At 45.6% G+C, this 21,555-nt stretch overlaps 1 protein-coding gene across 4 annotated transcripts; it reads left to right on the top strand.

Annotated features, from left to right (window-relative positions):
• Nucleotides 1-6: 6 nt before the first annotated feature.
• Nucleotides 7-14,538, top strand: snx33 (sorting nexin 33). 4 transcript variants are annotated; one of them, XM_023822794.2, is made up of 3 exons: nucleotides 7-149; nucleotides 2,576-4,023; nucleotides 12,068-14,538. In XM_023822794.2, exons 2-3 carry the CDS (start codon nucleotides 2,598-2,600, stop codon nucleotides 12,319-12,321), a joined length of 1,680 nt encoding a protein of 559 aa, XP_023678562.1. In that variant the 5' UTR covers nucleotides 7-149; nucleotides 2,576-2,597; the 3' UTR covers nucleotides 12,322-14,538. The 4 variants fall into 4 exon arrangements, with proteins under 4 accessions (XP_023678562.1, XP_023678560.1, XP_023678561.1 ...); XM_023822792.2 differs by having other exon boundaries at nucleotides 2,569-4,023; XM_023822793.2 differs by lacking the exon at nucleotides 7-149 and adding an exon at nucleotides 891-1,746.
• Nucleotides 14,539-21,555: the final 7,017 nt, after the last annotated feature.

Here is a 21,555-nt window from a genome sequence, read left to right as displayed (position 1 = left end):
GCCGACCGGTCACCTGGGCCGAACAAACAAGCATCGGGTAGAGAATCCCGATCAACATAACATACCGGTGGAACAATGGGGCAACTGCTGGTTCGATTTTTAAATCAAGTTCATCAGTTGTCAGATTATTGCAGATGACGGTGCATTAGGTGAGTCCCAATTTGCTGGCATCACACATTATACTCAACTACCGAAGACTAATGGAAAACAACATCAACGGTGCGCATCGGGAGCAAACGAATACATAACCTAATATTAAAGACACGTGTAGGGATAAAACGTTACCGAAACGCATCGAGTAGCAACTTAAGCAAACGAGCGACCATTTATTTTGATTGTATTAACATTATAAATAAAAAGCATCCATCAAGCTACTAGTCTAGCCAACAAGCAGCAAAATGTAATCAGTGTTTAATATCCTATATAAATATAACTAACTGTTTACCTTCTACGAATTTGTGCTGAAGAACAGCGGTGGGCCCAGGTGGCGTGAAAGGCCGTAGGAAATCAACACGGAGTTTTTCAGGAGCGCACCATTCGCTGTACGACAAAAAGCATTTCCTGAGTTTTTCGGCCAGAGCTGTATGAGAATGAGATGACAGTGTTTTCAGTTTAGTTTAAAAAGGTATCACGCGGTTCAAGGTGTAATTATAGCACATTCTATAGTTAAAGCATGTTAAAATAAATATTTCGACTTTTAATCCCTATGCATTTTTAATCTGATTTGAAATATTCATGCAAAACCGATTTGCTGAAGAAACAGGAATTGTAGAATACAATTATGAGAGGTCCGGAGAGCTGTAATTGCTGCAATGGGAAGATTCTTAAAAAGTTAAACTTTATAAATAAAACAGTTATATGCAATAAAAAGAATATTTTGACTTTGTCAATGTATTGCCTATAATTTCTGATACCTAGGTGAATAAAAAAATATCAATTTCCATTTCCATTAAAAACGTGATTTATGGCTGACTCCAAACATTTTAAATCTATTTTTTTAATTTTAATTTAAAGAAAAGTATTATATTATCAAGCTAGCCAGTGTACGTGTCAAAGCATATTCCTTTCCGCCTGTAAGCGGCAGTGTAGTTGTTGTTCTTCTTGCACAGAAAGGGGGGAAATCCTTCAATAAAAACTTTCCTCGATTGTCCCTACCCTCACGTCACGGAAAGAGTTACATTGTTACTTGGTGGAGATATAGGGTATTGAGAGATACGGTCCCGGCATAACACGAAAAAGTCTATTTTATTCTGCTAGTACAAGGAATAGACAGCACCATCTAAATGTATAGGTGTCCTTAAAATGGAGCAAGTTTTCAAAAGGACGTGGATTGAGCCCACAATGCACTAGGATATTATCATATCTCTCTTTTCTTTTCTGAGCACTTGTGCTTTAGGTTGGAAGGAAAGATTGCACCGTTTTGGTGTCGTGTTTTCTTTCTGCGCATTTGGGATGTACAACACGCCGTCTCCCTGTTTTCCCGAAAACCCTGCTCGGTTTTCTGGACTAGCCATCAGATCTCCAGTTTAACAGGCAGCGCTGGGATAAGAAGAAGCGATTTACTCTTTACTTGGTGGGATTAACTTTTGGATTTACCGCGGCGCCGCATCAGTTCTTAATCTACATTTTTGGGGATATATAGATACATGGGTTTTTTTCTGTCTTAAGGATCCAAACAGTAAATGAAGTTAAGATTGCTTCAGACGAGATGTAATGCAGGAAGTATTTGAACAGATATCTTTAGAGGTAAGGTTTACTATCCGAGAAACGTACATATATTCGCAGAGATATAGTTGGGGCATTATGAAACCGTCTGGGTTTCCTGTTTGTGATGTTTACGGCATTAACGGGCAATCGATCTGAGCTCTGATCCGTCCAGCGCAGACATTTAACCCCAGTTAGTGGTATTTACAGCTACTTTCGTGAAATATAGCGACCATATTCGAAAATTAAAGTCTGACCTATTTGAAGGAATAGCCTGATGAAATGAGGCTGAAGAGCAACCCATTAAAAATAAGACCAGAATTCAGGGCTGCGCTTTAATTCCATGCTTATGAGGTCAGTCCATTTTTATACCAGTGTGTAAAATAAGCACTTCTGGATAATGTTGTATTTCGAGAGTTTCTGACTTGCAATAAGAAAAACTACATTACAAGCGATCTGGTCCTGTTGAATTCCTAATCGTGAGTGTTATATTTAGTAACAGCACACATCTGGAAAGGGGAATGCTTTGCACTAAGTTTTAGTCTAAAGCGAACTGAGATGAATGATCATCGATTCGGTTGTCTTTTTGAAACAAACCGGTATAGCGAGTTAAAGCCTAGAGCTAGATTTTATCTGGTTAGCTTGAGCCGCCATAATTAAAAATACATGGGTTTTGTTGCACCTTAAGTCTTGGCGGTTCGAACAGGTGTAGGGCCAAGTGCTTGCCTGGAATTTACAGCAGCTGAATGTGAGGTTTTTGGTTTTGTATATGTTAGTAGACTAACTCTGTCAAGGGAACAGTGCAATGATCTGCTGCTTTAGGGAGGAAAGGGTTTCAGTCTAAACTGTTTTTTGTTTTTTGAGATCACAGACAAAGCAAGTTTTCCGTCAAAATGTCACTACGGGCCAAAGCACTGTACACCTTTCAAAGTGAGAACAAGGACGAGATCAATATCCAGGAGAATGAGGAGCTGGTTATTTTTGATGAGAGGCCTGTAGATGGCTGGTTACAGGGTGAGAACAGTCGAGGGGAGAGGGGCATCTTCCCAGCCTCCTACGTGGAGATAATCCGCCCCCGCTCCAACTCCAACATAACGGACAACTCATTGAGCCCTGCAGGGTCTCCAGGAAATGACTCCTCCTATTTCCCCTCTACCCCAAACACATCTTTACGCCTGCCAAGCTATGAAGATGACGATTGGGATGATTGGGATGACTGGGACGACAGTTCGACAGTGGTGGAGGACGGGGATCCTCGGCAAGGTGTTGGGGCCAATGGCCATGCACACCAGAGCTCCTACAACAACCCCAATGTCCACTATCGGCCCAAGCCCCATATGGAACGACAGGACAGCATCTCCAGTTCCCGAAAGGGCAGCATGGTGGGCCGCAACCTCAACCGCTTCTCCAGCTTCGTCCGGTCGGGCGTGGAAGCCTTCGTACTGGGTGACGTGCCCATGATGGCCAAGATAGCGGAGTCGTATACCATCGAGATGGGCCCAAGGGGCCCCCAGTGGAAGGAGAACCCTCAGCCTTTCACGTGCTCCATCGAGGACCCCACCAAGCAGACGAAGTTCAAGGGCATAAAGACTTACATCTCCTATAGGGTTACACCAAGTCACACGGGACGACCTGTGTACCGCCGCTATAAGCACTTTGACTGGCTCTACAACAGACTGCTGCACAAGTTCACCGTCATCTCCGTGCCGCACCTGCCAGAGAAGCAGGCCACGGGACGCTTCGAGGAGGACTTCATCGAGAAGCGCCAGAGGAGGCTGATCCTCTGGATGAACCACATGACGAGCCACCCCGTGCTGTCACAGTACGAGGGCTTCGAGCACTTCCTCATGTGCGCCGACGACAAGCAATGGAAGCTGGGCAAGCGGCGCGCAGAGAAGGACGAGATGGTGGGCGCCCACTTCATGCTCACCTTCCAGATTCCAAACGAGCACCAGGACCTGCAGGATGTAGAGGAGCGGGTGGACACCTTCAAGGCCTTTGCTAAAAAGATGGACGACAGCGTGATGCAGCTCACTCACGTGACCTCTGAGCTGGTGCGCAAGCACCTGGGGGGGTTTCGCAAGGAGTTCCAGAGGCTGGGGAACGCCTTCCAGTCCATCAGCCAGGCCTTCACGCTGGACCCGCCGTACAGCTCGGACGCCCTAAACAACGCCATCTCCCACACTGGCCGCACCTACGAGAACATCGGGGAGATGTTTGCCGAGCAGCCAAAGTATGATCTTTTCCATATGCTGGACAAGCTCTCTCTCTACCAGGGTTTGCTGGCCAACTTTCCAGACATCATTCACCTACAAAAAGGTAAAGCCTCCTTTTTAACTTTTATCTACTTGAAAACTTAAATGGAGGCATACAAGACTGTTGTAAATTTTAAAGAAACACATTCATTTATATTTGTTGTTTTATATATGGATTTAAGTCAACTGTCATCCTTTTTAGCAGTTTGATGTCCCTTTGATGAGATTATTGAACACAGATTATTTTCAAGGATCATTTTAAGAATAAGGTTAAAGGTCAATGAATCTAGTGGATATGGAGAGATTTCCAATGTCTAGGAGTCAGAAGTAAACATGGCATTAACATTTGGCATGAATTTCCTGGCTCACTGTGGTGTCACGCACTGCGTTCTTTATCCGGTCATCTCTGGAGCACATTAGCATGGGCTAAAAATGACAGATCTTTGTCTCCAGATGATTGGAGCCAAAGATGATGACCTTACAATGAAAAGAAAACGAGAAATTAGCCTTTTTTTGTACTTGGTAAGCGTGTGTTTGTGTGTGTGTGGGGGAGTTGCTCATTTTTAGGTTGTTAAAGTCATCAGATTCCTTTGAAACGCTTAGTAAAAACCTGTTCAAGGCCTCAGGCAGGAATTAAGTTTAATTCTGCTAGTGCTGCTTGTTTGCTAAGTGCTAATAATCAAGGGGTGGAGTTGGGGAGGGGGTGGAGTGGGGGGGGGCACAGCGCCAGCGTCGCCTTGTCCTCGCCGGCGCACTGCAAACGTATGAGAAACTTGACTTCACTCATTGTGCTTGGGTTGATCTTGTGGATCCTCTTTGTTTCTTCTCTCCTTAGCTAGGACGCGTTCGTGTCATCTGCTCCAACTGTAAGAACGAACAAACGAGCACAATGAAATGTGAAGCAATCGGATGAGTCGCAGTAGCAGCTGTACATTAGCATGGCTGCATGACTGCAGTATCTCTCAGGGAGTTTGTCAGTTTGTTGGGCCAATCCCTACCGATCCTGAACCTTTGGGTTGAGTCAGCAGACTGTATCGAATGTCAGACTTGCCCTAATGAATATTCATGATGAAAAAAAAGTGGTAAAATGATGCCCGTACTGAAGGGTGGAGAACAATGGCTCGGTTGTCCCACGAGTCCTGGTCACTCTGCTCCCTCCGTGCAGTGCCCCGAGTGACTATGGCAACCTGTCACCGTGGAGATGTGTGTTGACATACAGTGACAATGTAAGTAGCACTTCAAAAGCCATGTCGGGGGTAAGAAATCAATGAGATGGGTGCATTTCCAGAAGGAATGTGAAACGGACCAGGTCTGAGCAAACAGCTGCGGTGGCATCGCCGCTACGTGAAACAGATGTGCTGCGCTGCCAGATGTTCTCTCCTCTATGGGGGTTTCTGTCAGATTTCTACTTCCCATTCGTGGGCAGCCTACATCTGTAAAGATGGGTACCAGGTGTTCTGCTGGGTCATATGACCAGACCCATAACTCTTCCATTTCAAATCTAATTTTTTGCCACATAAATAAGACACTTCAAATGTAGTGGGGGGTGGGGCAGTTGTGCCCGATCTTTGGTGCAGCCTGCATTTGTTTTAGCTAAATATATTGCATCATATCTCCCCTTAATCGCCTGTAATGCATATGACAGGAAAGGCAGGGAGACGAGAGAATGTTGACTGTGTTCAGAGGTCTTTGGTTTATGGAGGACATGCTGGTGGTGTCTGTGCATTAACGCCAGGAATCAGGAAGGGGAGATATCAGGATTAATCATCCTGCGACATCAGCCAGTTGACCTTGACTCCTTCAAAGAATTCCATAGCCTTTGGCCCTGACCATCCAGGCCATGACTTTGTGCCGAAAGCAGAGATCATTCATGAACCTTGTGGTCCTCAGCTTAAGACTCCACCAGCTGCAGCGGCTGAGATCCTGCACAAAGGCTCAAAGCGGCGAATGAGCCGCTAGTGGCTCATTGGACGGGGGTGAATGACTCGTTCCCGATGGGGGGCGGTGCTAAGGGCTGAAGACTCAGTCAAACAGCGGTCATACCTCAGCGTCCCTGTCTGCAGGAAATATGTGTGCTGTCACAGCTTGGAATTCACGCACCATGTTGCTGAGCATCACATGTCCAAACCTGTCAGATTGGTGCCTCTAAAAGGGTAAGAGGGGGGAGGGGCATGCTGCATTTACTTCTCTTTAGATGTTAACTCAAATTTGCGAGTTTGTTCTTCTGTAAGGGAATGTGCCGCTGTTTTCTCTCCAAATCGGGTTTTTGCACAGCAGTTTGTGCGTCGCACTTTTATACGCATGCCTAACCTCACACAAGAATGAATGCATAACTATGTAAAACACCCCCCTGGTGTTCTGCCATGAACTCCATCTGGCTTTAGTTAAAAACAAGAGAGTTAAGGATGAAGTGATATGAAATGTTGTTCCTGTTGTTATAAACAATAACAACCACAATAACAATAATGACAGCAATAATAATAAAAGTAATTATCTGCAATTTATCCTATTATTGTTAATATTATTATTATTATCATTGTTGTTGTTGATTTTGTCCTTTATCACTTATGTCACTATGGATATTACCATGTTCTGTTTCTTCTTTATTTATTATTGGTTTTCTGATAAGAAATGAGGAAATTCCTGGGTTGAGAGGAAATCTGACTGCTTTATATAGGTGAAATGTCACTGGCTTTTCTTTCTCTGGAATCCCCCTCTGCTTGTGTGTCCCTGAAGTTTACTAAAAGTGTTATAGGAAGATCCAAATTTGCTCATAACCCTGTATTCCCTGTATTTTATTGAATGCTAAAATGTGCATCAGATTTGCTTTTCTCAGAAAAGAGGGGGAAGCTGGTATGAGCAAAGCATACTGACTTTGTTGTTGTTTGTCAAATTAAAATAGAGCCGCTTCCCTCATTTCTTACATGCAAAAAAAATAAAAATTGGCCCATGGACAGAAGTCTGATGCTGCGCTCATCCACCGGGCCCCGAAGCGATCGGCGCTCTTTCACCGCACGGCCGGAGTCCAGGGTTTAGATGGGTGACGCGAGGAAAGTATAAAACGGTGCCATGTAGCCTGAGGGGACCCTGGAGCGGACGGAGCGCCAATGGAACGAAACGGCCCAGACTGTCGCTGGGGAACGGTATGCGGACTCGGAAGAGGTGAGCGCTATGTTAGCTTAGCTTCCCTTAGTTCTGGTGCAGACTTTCCATTACTATGGTGCTGTTCAGTAACGGCTGGGAGAAACACTAATGGGCTCTTCAATACCACGAGTAGAAGATAATCGTTAAAGAATGGCTGCTTTAGTCCAAAACTGGGCTGTACGGGGAGGATTTTAACAGGCAGTGTAGTTAAGCTACTGGGTACGAGTACTGTTATTTACCCACAACGTCCACCTCCCTGCAAGCACACCATCTTCTAGAACAGGGGTTGTGTTTGTGTGAATGAAAGAAGCCCATTTACTGCCCAAAAAGGGGAAGGTATAGAAGGTGACCCCCCCCCCCCCCTCCATCTGCCCTCCATCCTACCGCCACCCTCATGCTGGTGTCCACCTGTTATCATCTGGGCGCTGCCTGCTTCTGGTCATATGAGCGTCAATGCTGTGTACATCTCCACTGAATGACTTACACCTCCTTTTATCGGTCATAAGCTTCAGCTGTTTGTTTTATCGGAGAAAAGCAGAGCAATAAAGGAGGGTGCAGGACTGGAAATGCGCGGGAGGCCATGAACTCTCACAGCTTTGAACTCTGGGGCTCTTGTGCAAGTTGTCATAACAGAGATTCGGGCCGCGTTACAAAAGCTACAGCGCCCCTCCCGGGGATGGGCTCTGGCCAGCGGCGCATCGGGAGGGAAGTAGTGTTTGCGTACCTCGGACGTGTCCCCAGATGATGCCCCTTATCGTCACCCAGAGCTGTAGAGGACACCTTGGCGCTATTGTCACCCGCAATTTCAAAGAAGTGCACATTTGGTGAGATTTGCCAAGGAAGCATCCATCTGTGGTGGTAAAATCAGGCACGTGGATAGACGACTCTTCGGGCCATCTTCCCCGGGACCTTGCCATGTTCTGTGGAAATCTGCTTTTGGTTGTGGCCCTCCGCGTGACCTTGGTCATTCTGCAGAACTCTGAAGCCAGAGCCCTTTCTCTTTCTCGAGGATGTTTCTGTTATGTCAGATTTTTGTGCCGCCCTGTGAAACTCAAACCCTGGCTTCTGCTGTTGCTCCGCTGGGTGGGTGGGTGGTGGCCGGGGGGGGGGGTGTTTGGTTAAAGCTTTTAAAGTTTTTATGTGGTACCGATTCGCAGTGTGTTCCCTGGCGGGAGGGTCCCGGATCTCTCCTTACAAAAATGGGGTCAGACTGATTTCCCAGTGCTGCAGAGACACGCAGAGCTTGTAAGTGTGGCATGGCTGGAATGAGACCTCCTTCCTCCTCCATTTGGGGGCGCCGGCAGACTATAGGGTCATATCCCTCAAAGAGGAGTAACAGGAAAGCCGCCAGCCCATGTGGAGCGTTAATCACTCCGCTGATGGTTAATCTTGCTGCCCTTCCTCCTCAGTTAAAACTTGGATTTGGTAAATAGTCTGAAATGAAAGGTACTTCAGAATAACAAACATCTCCTTAACTGTGATCTCATCTCTGTGCCCTTCTCCTGGGAGGGAAATGTCGCATGCGCTGTTAAAGCCCTCCGATTGGCTGTTTGTGCTCTTCATGGTTTTATGGCGTGTGAGAGAGTCTCTGTGCGAGTTTTGCCACAGCTCTGGGGGGGACTTGGGCTGGGAGAGTTCATCACCATTCGCAGCGCTTGGCACAAAAGCCCCCCCCCCATCTATGCTTTGTGTTGCTCTCAATTCGTATTTGTTTGCCATTCAAGAAAGCCGTTCTATCCCGCCGGGTCATCTCTCTCATTGTGTGACAGCAGATGGATCACCACTGACCGGAAGGTCAGTATCTTGGTCCAGTCCCTTTAAATGTTGGGATGAGGGCCATTTCAGTGAGTGACATTAAAATTAAATGTATTTATGCACTACAGAATTAGCTGTGAGCAGTGTCTGTGTGGAATTTGTGTGTTCTCCCCATGTTTGTGATGGTTTCCTCCATGTACTCCGCTGAATTAGCTGGGGCCAGTGTCTGCGTGGAGGTAACATGTTCTGCCCGTGTTTATGCGAGTCTCCTGCAGATACTCCGGCTTCCTCCTGCATTCCCCTAGTCAAATCCCCCTTGGTCTGTGATTACCTGTCATCGTGTCCAGGGTGTCTAATGACTAGTGCCCTTTACTCCTGCTAAAGGAAATTGCAAGCAGATTGCTGAGTCTGGACTAAATCACGTTAATTGTGCCAAGTCGTTTTTAAAACCAAGATGGAGTCCTAAAGTCCTTTTGATAAAATTAGGTTTTTGTTTTAGCCAGTCTTCAGTGCTGCTGCTTAGTGTCCCGTTGCAGAGATTCCTTTGCTGCCCCCAGCATGGTATCGGGCTCAGGGTGAATCCATCACAGGAGGTGGATGGGAAGGTTTTCCGTCATGCCGACGGTGTTTCGATCCGGTGTAACGTGTGCGTCTCGCGTGCAGCTACCAGACTTGGTCATTGCGTAACACCAGCATTCCTGCTGAAATGGGCCTCGGTCCCCCGGGCCAGGCCTAGCTGGAAATGGTGTTATTCTTTGTCCCGACCCTGCCCCCCCCCCCCCCCCGATTCCCTCCTCTCCCTCGCTCCCCTGTTTGTAGTGTCTGCTGCTACCTTGTCTGTTCATGTGGAAAAAGCATTAAAGTGGGTCAGAAGCAGGGTCTGCTTCTCTCTGTGCCCCCCGAGACCACAGGGCTGGGGTGGCAGGGGGGGCAAACCCATGAATCCTTAAAATCTTAAGCTGTCATCTTAAGTGTAGGCATCTTTTGTTGTACGTTAAAGAAGATTTTTCTTATTAGCAGATTTAAGGTCAGTCCCCCCCGTTCAGTTTTAGGTCTCCGCAAACACATTTATTACGTGCTAAACTCTGGGCGTCGGCACATATGAATATGATTACAGTAACAGCTCTTCTCAGCATGGATTACACTGGCATTAAGGAATCTGACCCCTTCAGCACTGCTGTGGGCGTCTGAGTGTTTCTGTGTGTGTGTGTGTCTGTGTCTGACTGTCTGCGTCTACGTGTGTCTATGAATGTGTGTGAGAGTGTGTGTGTGTGTGAGAGTGTGTGTGTGTGAGAGAGTGTGTGTGTGTGTGTGTGTGTGTGAGAGTGTGTGTGTGTCTGTCTGCGTCTATGTGTGTGTGTGTGATTGTGTGAGTGTGTGTGTGTGTGTGATTGTGCGTGTGTGAGAGAGAGTGTGTGTGTGTGTGTGTGTGTGTGTGAGAGAGTGTGTGTGTGTGTGTCTGACTGTCTGCGTCTATGTGTGTGTGTGATTGTGCGTGTGTGTGTGCGTGTGTGTGTGTGTGTGTGTGTGTGTGTGTGTGTGTGTGTGTGTGTGAGTGTGAGTGTGTTGCCCGGTCCTGGGCCTTCCCTTGCTACCCTCAGCAGGCTCCCTGAGATGCCCTCTGGCCAAGCAGTGAGTGGTGTGGCTGGTCCGTTTCTGACTGTGACTCAAGTCTCAACCAGCATGATTCCAGGTCCTGCTTTGTCAAAAATGAAAGCAGAGCCTGTTAAACAGGAATGTGCCAGACGGGGATGCTTTAACCGGACCTGTGGCTGAAACAGGGTACGCTACCATCTAGCATCTACCCATCCTTCCCGCCGTGGGTAAATGCATCAACAACAGCAAGTGAAGCAATTCTTCAAGTATTATTGGCGCTTTGGATTCTTGGGGGTGTGTCCGTCTTTCCAGGGCAGGCAGAGTGGGAAATTGCTCTGCTGATTAGCCTTGTTGAGCCATGTGCTGCTTTGGCGAGATTTCAGAAATTGATGGTTAGTTAACCAGGGAAACCCACAATAGATATCTGTCAGGTATTTTCATTCATGAATTCAGGTTGGAACGCATGAATGCCAGTCATGTAAGTCTGTTGCCGAGTGTCATACTTTAAATTGGTAAGTAGCTGGAAGAAGAACTGGTGGGTTTTACCTCCATCTTGTATGATGTAAACTGAACAATACCAGTGGCGTCACAGTGTCGAGTGCTGAGGCGTTGTGTTTGTGTATGAGCAGGTGACTGCTTTGTTTCATGGTACTCCGGGTTTGAGGTGCGATCTCCGTTTGCACATGTCTGCCTCTCCTGTGTGCATACCTGGAGGTGAATGCTGTCCCACCCCATTGGTCATTCGGAAAGCCTCACCTGTGTGCATACAGGGTTGGGATCTAACAGCTAAAGATAGGAAGCTGCCCTTCTGAGGGCAACGTTAACTGGGCGTGCCCAGTGTGCGTGGCCATGGGTTACCGACATACACACTGGGGGTGGGCGATTTGATGATATTAGATCATGAACGATTAAATGTCTCCACAGTCTGCCTTTACGGAGCGATCGTTAGCTTCATGCTACAGTGCGCATTCCGTCAGTTGCAGTTCTATGGCTCATAAACGCATCTGAAGCTGTTTTGTCAGCCGAATTTGTTTCGACGCACCGGTTAACCGGAAATAGCAAACGGTATGTAGTGCCTTGGATTCCTTCCTCTCTCCATCTTGCGCGGTCGTCCCAACGTGCAACATGCAGCACGTTACCCGTTTGGTACCGTGGCGGCATGGGTGACATGGAGGAGCTGGTAGTTAAAAGGAATTTGACATTGGTGATATGGATCTTGTTTGAATGGCACAAATAAGAGTTATTTTATGAAATTCGCAATGATAAGGTTGGCATGTCAGGTAGCTGCACGATGGCCTTCAACACCTCAGAAGAAAACCTGCTGAAGAGTTTTGGCTTTTAGGTTTTATTATGTTTTTGGGCTAATTTTTTTTAAAGTAAGGGGATTAGTTTGGTTGTACTGTTAAGTAACTTTCAAAATAGTCTTAAAAATGAACATGAAAGATAAGACCGTGGATTGCGATCCTGCCTGAAAAAATATCGTGATGTATTTTGGTCATATCGCCCACCTCTAGTGCAGATGTTTTCAAAGTGGTGTCGAAAATGACCGACTGGACACCAGGCAGACCCACCCACATGCTGTGATTGACCTGGTTTGCCTATGCCCTTACCAGGTGCCTTCGCTAAGGTCAAGGAGAGCCAGCGGATGAGCGACGAGGGGAAGATGGACCAGGACGAGGCGGACGGCATCCGCAAGCGCTGCCGGACAGTGGGCTTTGCCTTGCAGGCGGAGATGAACCACTTCCATCGGCGGCGTGAGGTGGACTTCAAGGAGATGATGCAGGCCTACCTCAGGCAACAGATAGCCTTCTACCAGCGGGTGGGCCAGCAGCTGGAACGCACCCTGCGCATGTATGACAACCTCTAGACTGGCCACTAGGGAGGCGCTCTTCTGTCCCGGGTCTGCTCCGCCCCCGACTTGTACCTCCCACCACTGTTTCCTTCTCACGATGCCCCCGAGACTCATCCCTCATCCCTTCTGCTTTTTTGCACTAGGCAGCCGCTCTCCTTCCTACCCCTTCTTCCCTCTTTCCTCTCCACATCTCATGTTCTTAACTTCTCCGATGGTCTTCACCCTTCACTCCCTGTAAATCTTCCTCACATATTTTCTACGTGACCCAAGAGAAGATCCACGCAACCTTCCATTCCACCTCTGGGGCAATAGGGGCGCCTTCTTCCGGCGGGCAGACATGGTGTCTCAGTCCAGGTGCCCCAACTTGCTCCACAGAAGGTGGCGTTTTATTCCAGTGGAGTGGCATCTGAGTGTTTCCATGGAGGAAAATGAGGACGTAACAGCGTCGGCTAGCCGTGTCGTTGTCACTGTCATGGCTGGATGCAAGGCCTTAACGTTCGGTTACCTGGGAAAACCCTCAACATGGATATGTGTTTATTTTCATTTGTGAAATTTATATGACGTGACCAAACACAATTTGCACACACATCCACGCAGTTTATTTAAATATGTTGCTTTGTGTAATGTATTAGAAGCTGAGGTTGTATTGGGATGAGTGGAATCTGTTTTCCCTGCAATCTCCGTAGGCCTCAAAGCATCAGTTAGCACTAAACACCTCAGAATGGCCGAGTTACCTATCCAAGTTTGATGCCTCTCCATTTATCTACAGGGAAGAGGCATGCGTGCGTGCGTGTGTGTGTGTGTGTGTGTGTGTGTGTGTGTGTGTGTGTCAGTGGGCGAAAGGGGAGGGGTTTAACGCAGCCCCAGCTTGCTACACCTGGGGGGAAGCATGTGACACTCCTGGGCCTATCACATTTATTTAATGCCCGCCCAGCTGGTCTGCTTAGGCGGTTTCAGGGTCCTAAATTACATCCCTTTAGGAACAGGGCACATATGTGTTACAGAGGGAAGTTAAAAAACAAAAAATACTATTTGTAGCAAGTGCCTGAAGGAAACAAAATGTAGGGTTTTTTTCAGCTGCAGTTACTTGTCTGTTGGAGGTGAGGCATGTCTTGGCACTTTTTAATGGTTTATTTCTTTTCCCATTTCAGAGGAGCCTGGTCAGGGGACCTTCTGGATTATGTCATGTCTGAATTTAAATGCTCGGGCAGTACTGTTCATTAGTTCCTTATGTTGAAATGTTGCATTGGTCTTAACATTACTTGATAATATTCTTTTTTGCTTTAATATTCAGTGTATTTTTTATTTTTTTGAAGGGATGCCCTGTAGCACATTATTTTTGTTCTTTGAACAAGAAACGCTCTGTGATACATAATTTCTATCACCAAAGTTGATGTACCCAGTCTAATTCCATGTTAACCTGCAAATTAGTTTGGTGTCCTGGTTTTACAAGATCTTTTCACAGGAAAGCTTTTGGGTTCATTTCTCAGCTTTTTATACATGATTAATTAAAAATGGGCCTTATGAAAAGTTAACACCATCTAAACTCTAAGCAAGTGGAAAATAAGCATTATCTATTAGTTGCTTTGTACTTTGAATTAGCTATTATAAATTTTGAAATAATTTATCTTAAAAAGCAAAAAAAACTAATGTTTTCTGTATGAATCAGTTCTTGGGCAAGGTTTCTTAAATGTTTTTACCATAAACTCTGGTAACCGCAGAACCACAGAGAATTTTGGAATCATTTGTGCTATTCAGAATCATCTGAACTGCATGGTCATTGAAAAAAGACATTGCAAGGCTTTTTAAGGACAACTGACTGCCTTGGGATTCTGGAAAAAAAAAAAGTAGGTCACATGTCAAATTAAGCCTGTGACCAGGAATTCTGGACCCAGTTTTACGGAGCACGGCTTATCCTTTAACAGAGGAAGTTGCAGGTGTGAACTTGATGTCTCTTCGGTCATGTGACTTGTAGTCTCCGGACACTCCTTGTTTAATGTCACAGGCCTGACAAATGGTCACGTGTAAACAGCTGTGACAGCGATGTCATTCTTTCCGGCTACAACACAGCTGTTGCACGCTACAGTGGTGTGGCTCTACCAGACCAAAGTGTCAAACCATTTATCGAGGTTTGTGTTTATTCCCAGGGATTGAAAAATGTCTTTTGGCCTTCTACTGTAAATAAGAAAGTTTTACATTCCTCAGAAAGAAATAAAAATGGAAAAAAGTAAATCTATCAAAGATTTTTTTCTTCTTATTTTTTATTGAATGTATTTGTGAAAGAAGGAGCTTTGTGATGTTGTGGAATGAAATTAAAGTGATAGAAGAATTAAGAAGACTGACAGGCTTTGCTTACTCTGGTTAACAAATGGTAGGATGTACAGAGGTATCTGGATTGTGATACTGGAATCCTGGTTTGTTTGTTAGATGCTGATGTGAAAGCTGAAAAATACTCGTGTTTGCTGGGTTGCAAGGTGACTCAGTTCCTGGGCCTAATTTATTCCTTACTCTGATCTGATTCCTTCCACTCCTTTCTGTTTTCATGTCTTTGCTTGTGGTAGTGTTACACAAAACTGTTCTGAGGGCAGAATGAAAAATGTTTCGTTCAGAGAGAACCAGTCAGATTCAAGAGGAGGTGGGTCCAAGCAGCTAGAGGAGGGAAGACCAAGACATCCTCTGTAATCTGGTTATCTCTCTGAACCAATCGTTTTTTTGTTCTGCCCTCAGAACATTTTTGTCTCCCATGAGCGGTCTCTCTTCTTCATCCCAGCTGGTTATATCTTGTACTTTGACAAATGAGAACCACCCGTGCTTCATTAACACTTGACTCTGTGGTTTTATTGGCTGAGTAATTGGCTATTCCAAATAGCAACCAAATAGCTTTTGTTTAACCTTGGGTTTTAAAAGGCCTTTTCACTGAATTTAAACAGGTTGTTAACTGAAGGGCATGTGATCTCACAGGTGTTGATGCAGTAGCCATTAAAATGTATTCCCTAAAACTCGCCCATTTTTAGTTCCCGATAACTAGGATTGGGCCATGCTTCATTACAGAAGATGTTTTTCCTGCACACAAATATTGATAGGCCTAACAGGAAAGTCTGCACAGAACAGCCCTGTACAGTTCCCCCCCCCCCCCCCAGTATCAGTATCCCTAAGGTTGGCTGTTTGGATTGCTGCACAGGGGAGATGTTGCTTGCTATACAAGTCGAAAGTGAGTTGCATGCTGGGAGGTCATTCACTGTGCTCTTGGAAAGCTGTCAGACTATAGTGGCATTTTGACAGAGAGGTCTTATTATGGGTACGGTTAAAAAAAAAAAAACAAAAAGCCGAACAGATGGTCACTTCCTAACGCAGATGGTTTCTTCAGATCCGTCCTGTAGAGACCCCTCTGCTGCCTGCATCTTGGTGGTCAGTCTATTCTCATCCTTCCTTCCGTTCAGTTGTCCAGCTTGTCGCTGCCCTTCGCCCAGGTGCAGTTGTGCTGTTGAGGCTGACAGTAGCAGCCTGGATGTGGGCACAGCGATATGTGCGAGGGCTACGGTTAGAAGCCAGGCTACTCCAGGCTCTAAGCTTCTGTGTGATGTCACCATACAGGAGCGGGGAATTATTTACTCAGCATTGGGAAATTGTACAGTTCTGATTGGCTTGAGTTGCGTGGTCACTCTTATTTCCATAAAAGAAACACTCACTCCCTTGTAAAAAAAAAAAGTATCTCTGAAACTGTGGGGAATCTCATAGACTTGTGGTTGGGGGGGGGGTCCCTAATGCCGCAGCTATTATTACAGCATAGAGGGAACACGTTTTGGGGCTGACTTTACTTCTGACATCCATGCCTCTAGATGTTTGACATGCTTCACGGAAAATTATGTCGTACGTCGCCTGTCAAGGCCCTCGCCACAGACGGTGAGGAGAAAAGAACCAACTTTAGGGATTTTTTTTACCATTAAGTTAGCTTAGCAGAAGCTATAAAACTTAGCCTGAAAGATAATAGCTGTTTTAACATGGGGAACTTTAGCTGTTACTGCGGAAAATATTAGAAAGTTGCTGAGAGTGAAAAAAAGCACCTAAATGCAGTACTTGTTTTGTCGTATCTCATTCCTGGCCTACTGGGGGAAAAAATGGCCGCTAATATGCAGCGGTTCATCAGTGTGGTGTGACAGGGTTTGTTATTGTGTACATCAGTGCTTATGAACATCTCCGTTTGAGGAGTGTAGGACAGCAATAGACCATAGATGTATTGTATCTCAGATTTGTGCTTCGTAGAGATGGCCAGGCTGACTCCAGGGGTCTCCCGGAAAGTAAGATGCCTTCAAAGCAGTGCATCGCCACATGTGTGCCCCCAGTGCTGAGTGGGTGTAGATATGCTGATTCTGCTCAAACTGAACGGAGACATTCCAGTGGTTTAGCTTACGTGGCCCCAGCCTTAGGATGGAAATTCGTGCTGATGGCTCTGTGTTTATGAGGGTCGTCGGACAGAAAATACGACGAAATGTCTCATTCTCCGCTCTCCTCAGCGCTGCCATCTTATCCGAGGCTCTGATTGCCCTTTTGGATGCTGTGCAACGACCGTGCGTTATGTTTGTGTTTTAAAGTTTATTGTTTATGTCTCACTTTTCCGTAATCGATGCGGTTTGTGTAAATCCAGCCAGAAACATGCATGCTTAGAATTTGGTATCAGGAATGATGGCAAAGGAAGTCGACTTCACCGTATCAGAGCACGACCGCCTCAAATGAAGCTTAGAGGACAGCGTGCGTCACAAGTTTGTTTGTACTTGTGAAAAACTTTTCTTTGTGGTCAGGCAGCAAAGTAATTGCCCTGAGGCCACCAATTATGAACTGAAGGAAAAATAGATTAGCCAATCAGAATAATTACGAAGAATATCAGTATCTGGATAGCATCTGAAGGATGATCTTACTGGTACCATGAAGGAAAGCAAAGGAACTTAGGAAGTGTTGCAATAAACATCTCATAAAGACCTGTGATTCTCAGGGATGTTTTAGTACAAGACAAGTTTTTTTTGTTTGTTTTTGAGCAAATTTTATACACAGAAGTCATTCAACACGCTTCATACGAAAATGATAAAATACAATAAATACAATTGAAAATAAAAAACTATTTATAGTTCATAGAGCAATTAATCAGTAGTGAAATAAAAAATCTTGTAAGATGTTGAAAGTAGTATACGTGCATATTAAATTAAAATAATGAAATTGATAATGGTGATTTCTTTCCTAGCAGTGGACACACCCCATAACTGATCCATACAGGTGCTCTCTAAGCTTGCAAAGAATGCCACAGCGACTCCAGGCTCTCAGTAGGTTTAGCGTGAAGACTGAGAGCACTTCAGGCATTGTTCCTCATTTAAGCAGTTGACTGTTTAAAGCATTAATTTTTCCTCCATGTTTTTGGTTAATAAATGTCTTTAAACTATAAGAAGGTACTTGCTGGAGACCAAGAGGCTATCCCATAATCATCTGAAGATAGCAGGGGGGTGCAGTGGTTAGCGCTCTTGCCTCACACCTCTGGGACCAGGGTTCGAGTCTTCTCCAAGATTCCATCTGTGTGTTGTTTGACTTTGTGAAGTTTCCTCCAAGTTCTTCAATCCAAAAGCATGGTAAGGTGAATTGGGAGTTACCAAATTGTCTGTAGGTGTGTGTGCTCTGCGATGGGTTGCTGCCCTATCCTTCATTGTTCCCTGCCTTCTGCCTGTAGCTTCAGGCCTCAGACCCCTGCAGCCCTGAATAGGACAAGCGGATGCCGAAAATGGATGGATCTAGAAGAGCACTCTCCTTAGAAACATGACCACTCTCAAGGTCATTCTTTAAATGCGTCAGATGTGCACCTGTGTTGTCAGGGTGCCTGTTAATCCCTGCGGACACAATGGCTCGCGTTATATAATGTGTAATTACAGTGTGTCTCTATGGGCACAGCTTGAATTGTGTTGATTACGGGCTCGAATATGAGGATCTGTATCTATGCAGCAAACCTTGCTCAGCCCATAAGCTCTAAAGAGTGACAGGTTTGCGTTCCGGCAAGTCTGGGCGGGTCGTATATATATACACCTTTCTGGCACTCAATGAAGGGCAGGTGTGAATCATACAGGGTGAAAGCAGTCTGCAGTGTGGTCTTTTTCACAAGGCATGGGAATGTTCTAAAGGTGTGGTTCACCTGTCCACATTTTTGGCCTGAGCCATGTAATCAAGGGCTTTGTAATTAGCTGAAAAGTAAAATCAGTTGTATGGAGCAGAACAAAAAATGCGGACTGGATTGGCTGAACGTCGGACCTGCTCCCTCTGTAGATCTGTGTATATTCCTACATTCCCTTATGCTCTGCATTGTGGAACGTAACCATTGGTGCATTACCATACTGTAACTGCCGCAGGAAAAACACGTTCTGTAACTGAAAAATGCCAAAACTGTAAGTGCTGATTACTCTGTATATCATACTCTGACATGACTGACAGGGGGATATTTAGGTATCATGCAAAAACATTTCCCACAATCTTCATAAAGTTGCGGAAATTTCTAAGTGTGCGGGCAGCATCATTTTTAGTTGTGTTAGTTTTTCCAGGAACTTCAGGATTTGGATGGATGGTAAGATGGGGGGGGGGGTCAACTTGCCATCTGTCTCAGGTGAGTCAGGTGACCCTCGCTGGTGGCATTTCATACATGCTGTGTTCTGCTTTTGTTCTGACACTAATCCTGGAGCCGCTTTTTGACTGACCCGGTTGTTCAGGCTACTTGAACTCGACAGGACGAGACTTTGGTCCACCTCGAAATCCAGTACTGAGATCCTGTTTAGGAGCTAGTGTGAGCCTATTTTCTAACAGCTCAGACAACATGTGCCGGCCCGTGACAAGACATTCATCCAGTATGGGCGTAAGCGATGAAGTCATACACCGTGATGTCCGCCAAGAGAATACTCTGTCATACTGCCTGCAAAGGCAGAAGCTGAATGGTTTTCTCAATGCATCACTTTACAAAGTGTTTATCATCTTTTGTTCTTATTCCATTCCAAAGAAAGAACCTGATAAACCTGATATTTAGGTTAACATCACAGATCCCCGGAAATTGGTGACAAACTGAGTGTGGGCACCGCATGTGGAACATCAAAGCCAACCCATGGTGTTGGGCATGATCATCTCGCTGGCACCATTTGCTTCTAGTGCCTGCTGGGTCACAACAGCGGTCTGGGGCAGAATCGGCCACAGGGAACTACACTGAAGGTGCTGATTGCAGAAAGTCCAGAAAACTTGAGCGTGGAGAGTAACTAGAAGCTCTTCGGGGGTGGGGCGTATTTAAAGAACACAAAAGCATGGCGTGTAGTTTAGGAGACAAGCGGCAGGAGTGAGATTACTTACATTCTTTTTACTCACAGTCATTCATTTTGAGGCTTGATCTCATGTGAAAATTGAACACTTGATGCCACGACTGAAACATGGTGGTTAAATAAGCTGATTAATAATAAGCTAATCGCTGTTTAGCTTTCATTTTTATGGCTGAACGGAAGCTGTAATATTCCTGCATCATGTCTTTAGCTGGTACTCACAGACCAGCTTGATAAGCTGCAAAGGAGGGGGGTCACACGCTGTACCTAAAAATGTGAGGAAGTCTTGCACCTCGGGGGCGGGTTTGCCACCACCCTTGCTGGGTGTGGCTACTGGCCTGAGACTTAACCTATAGGTAAAAAACAAAACCCTGTGTGTTATGTCAGCTTCTGATGTGGGACCATGTTGGCCAAAAGGAGGGGTGACATTCCTACTTAAAGTTCATGATTAAAGTTGGAGTAAATTGTTTTTTTTTTTCCTTTTTAAAATTTTTGATCAATTTGATCCACCGAGCAAAGAGCTGAACTGTTCAGGAGTGGAGGGGGCGTGGCCATGTTGAGAGGGAGGGTCATGTGACAGGCTATATTGTGTTGAGTCATACAATACTGTTTCACTGAGACTACAAATGCTGCCAAAATGTCTCTTACTGATTGTCTCCTCTGACCACTTTCTTGCATTGTCGCCATCGTCCTGAACAGGAAATCCCAACCGTTTGACTGTTGTACAAAATATGTCTTAATTTAGTGCATGAAGTATGACATACACTTGATTTAATCATTCAAACAGGAAGTTGCAATGATTGTAAATTACTATATTAGGTTTTCAATAAATGAGGTGCAGATTATAACAGTACAGTAGAAAACTCACAATCTAATGCTCTTTTGTAATATTACTCTATTTCTCCAGTATTCAGTTTTAATACAGTCCTTCATATATTTTCAGAGTACGATACATTTATTTTAGCCAGCTTGCTTACCCATGATTAAGTTGAATTAAATCCACAAAGATACGAATGTTAGGAGCAGTGAAAGCCAAGCCAGCTGGGTGCTACACAGCCACAGTAATCTGATCCCAATGTATTGACATCTCACAACTGTACAGCTGCACTTACATGGTAACCAGGGCCATACGCAGTCTGCTGTGTGGTGGTGGGGGGGGGGTCTGATTCTCTTTATTTGGTCCCTTCGGAGGTAGTCGTGTAACCCCCCGGGGTCAGTACTAATGGCAGCATTGAAGTCGGGATCGATAATAGGGATTGAGTCACAAGGCAGTTTTTGTGGGGTTAATTAGGCCACATGAATTATTAATGCTGTAATTCTAAATCCACGGACATATGGGAGAGGTCTGCTTAACTGGGCACGTCTTCTTCTCCAATGTTAATGTCACGATCATCAGAACATTAAAGAAGCAAAGAGCCCCTCTGCCACTTTCTTGCAGTGAACCTCCTCGAGCTCAGCAATCTCGTCTTATTTGGCTATGACCTCTGCCCCCCCCCATACTAATAGCTCCCTTTGATCTTCCCCTGAGCTCTCATACCAACAGCCTGTTGACTCCTTCAACAGCAGCAGCTCCTTCAGAACTCCAGAGACTCTAATACTAACCGGCTTTGTTGACTTCTTCCCTACGGAAATATCCCAGTTGCGTGATCCAGACTGGCTCCTCTCCCTAAAGCCTGGCAATAACACCTTTACCTCTTCCAGTAATGACCCCAGTAGCCTCCCTCCGCTCCTCACCCTAACCTCTCACACCGGCAGTCCACTCTGGCCCCAGATACTGACACGGCTCCTTCACCCGTACTTCTCATACCGATGACCTCCTATAGCTCTCCCATGCAGCTGTCAAACCAGACGCTTTTACTGGCTCCTTCCCCAGAGCCCCCCCTCCTCCTAGGGCCAAAGCCAAGATCCTTTTGGACACAAC

This window comes from Paramormyrops kingsleyae, chromosome 13, assembly GCF_048594095.1.
Source record: "Paramormyrops kingsleyae isolate MSU_618 chromosome 13, PKINGS_0.4, whole genome shotgun sequence".
NCBI classification, from domain to species: domain Eukaryota; kingdom Metazoa; phylum Chordata; class Actinopteri; order Osteoglossiformes; family Mormyridae; genus Paramormyrops; species Paramormyrops kingsleyae.
The sequence above is the reverse complement of the archived record's forward strand: the minus strand, read 5'-3'. Positions and strand labels throughout refer to the sequence as shown.

Bases quoted from the DNA above. Each gene is read 5' to 3' on its own strand.
- snx33 (XM_023822794.2), top strand. From the start codon at position 2,598: ATGTCACTACGGGCCAAAGCACTGTACACCTTTCAAAGTGAGAACAAG. The intron at 4,024-12,067 runs GTAAAGCCTCCT...TGCCCTTACCAG, and splicing joins CATCATTCACCTACAAAAAG to GTGCCTTCGCTAAGGTCAAG.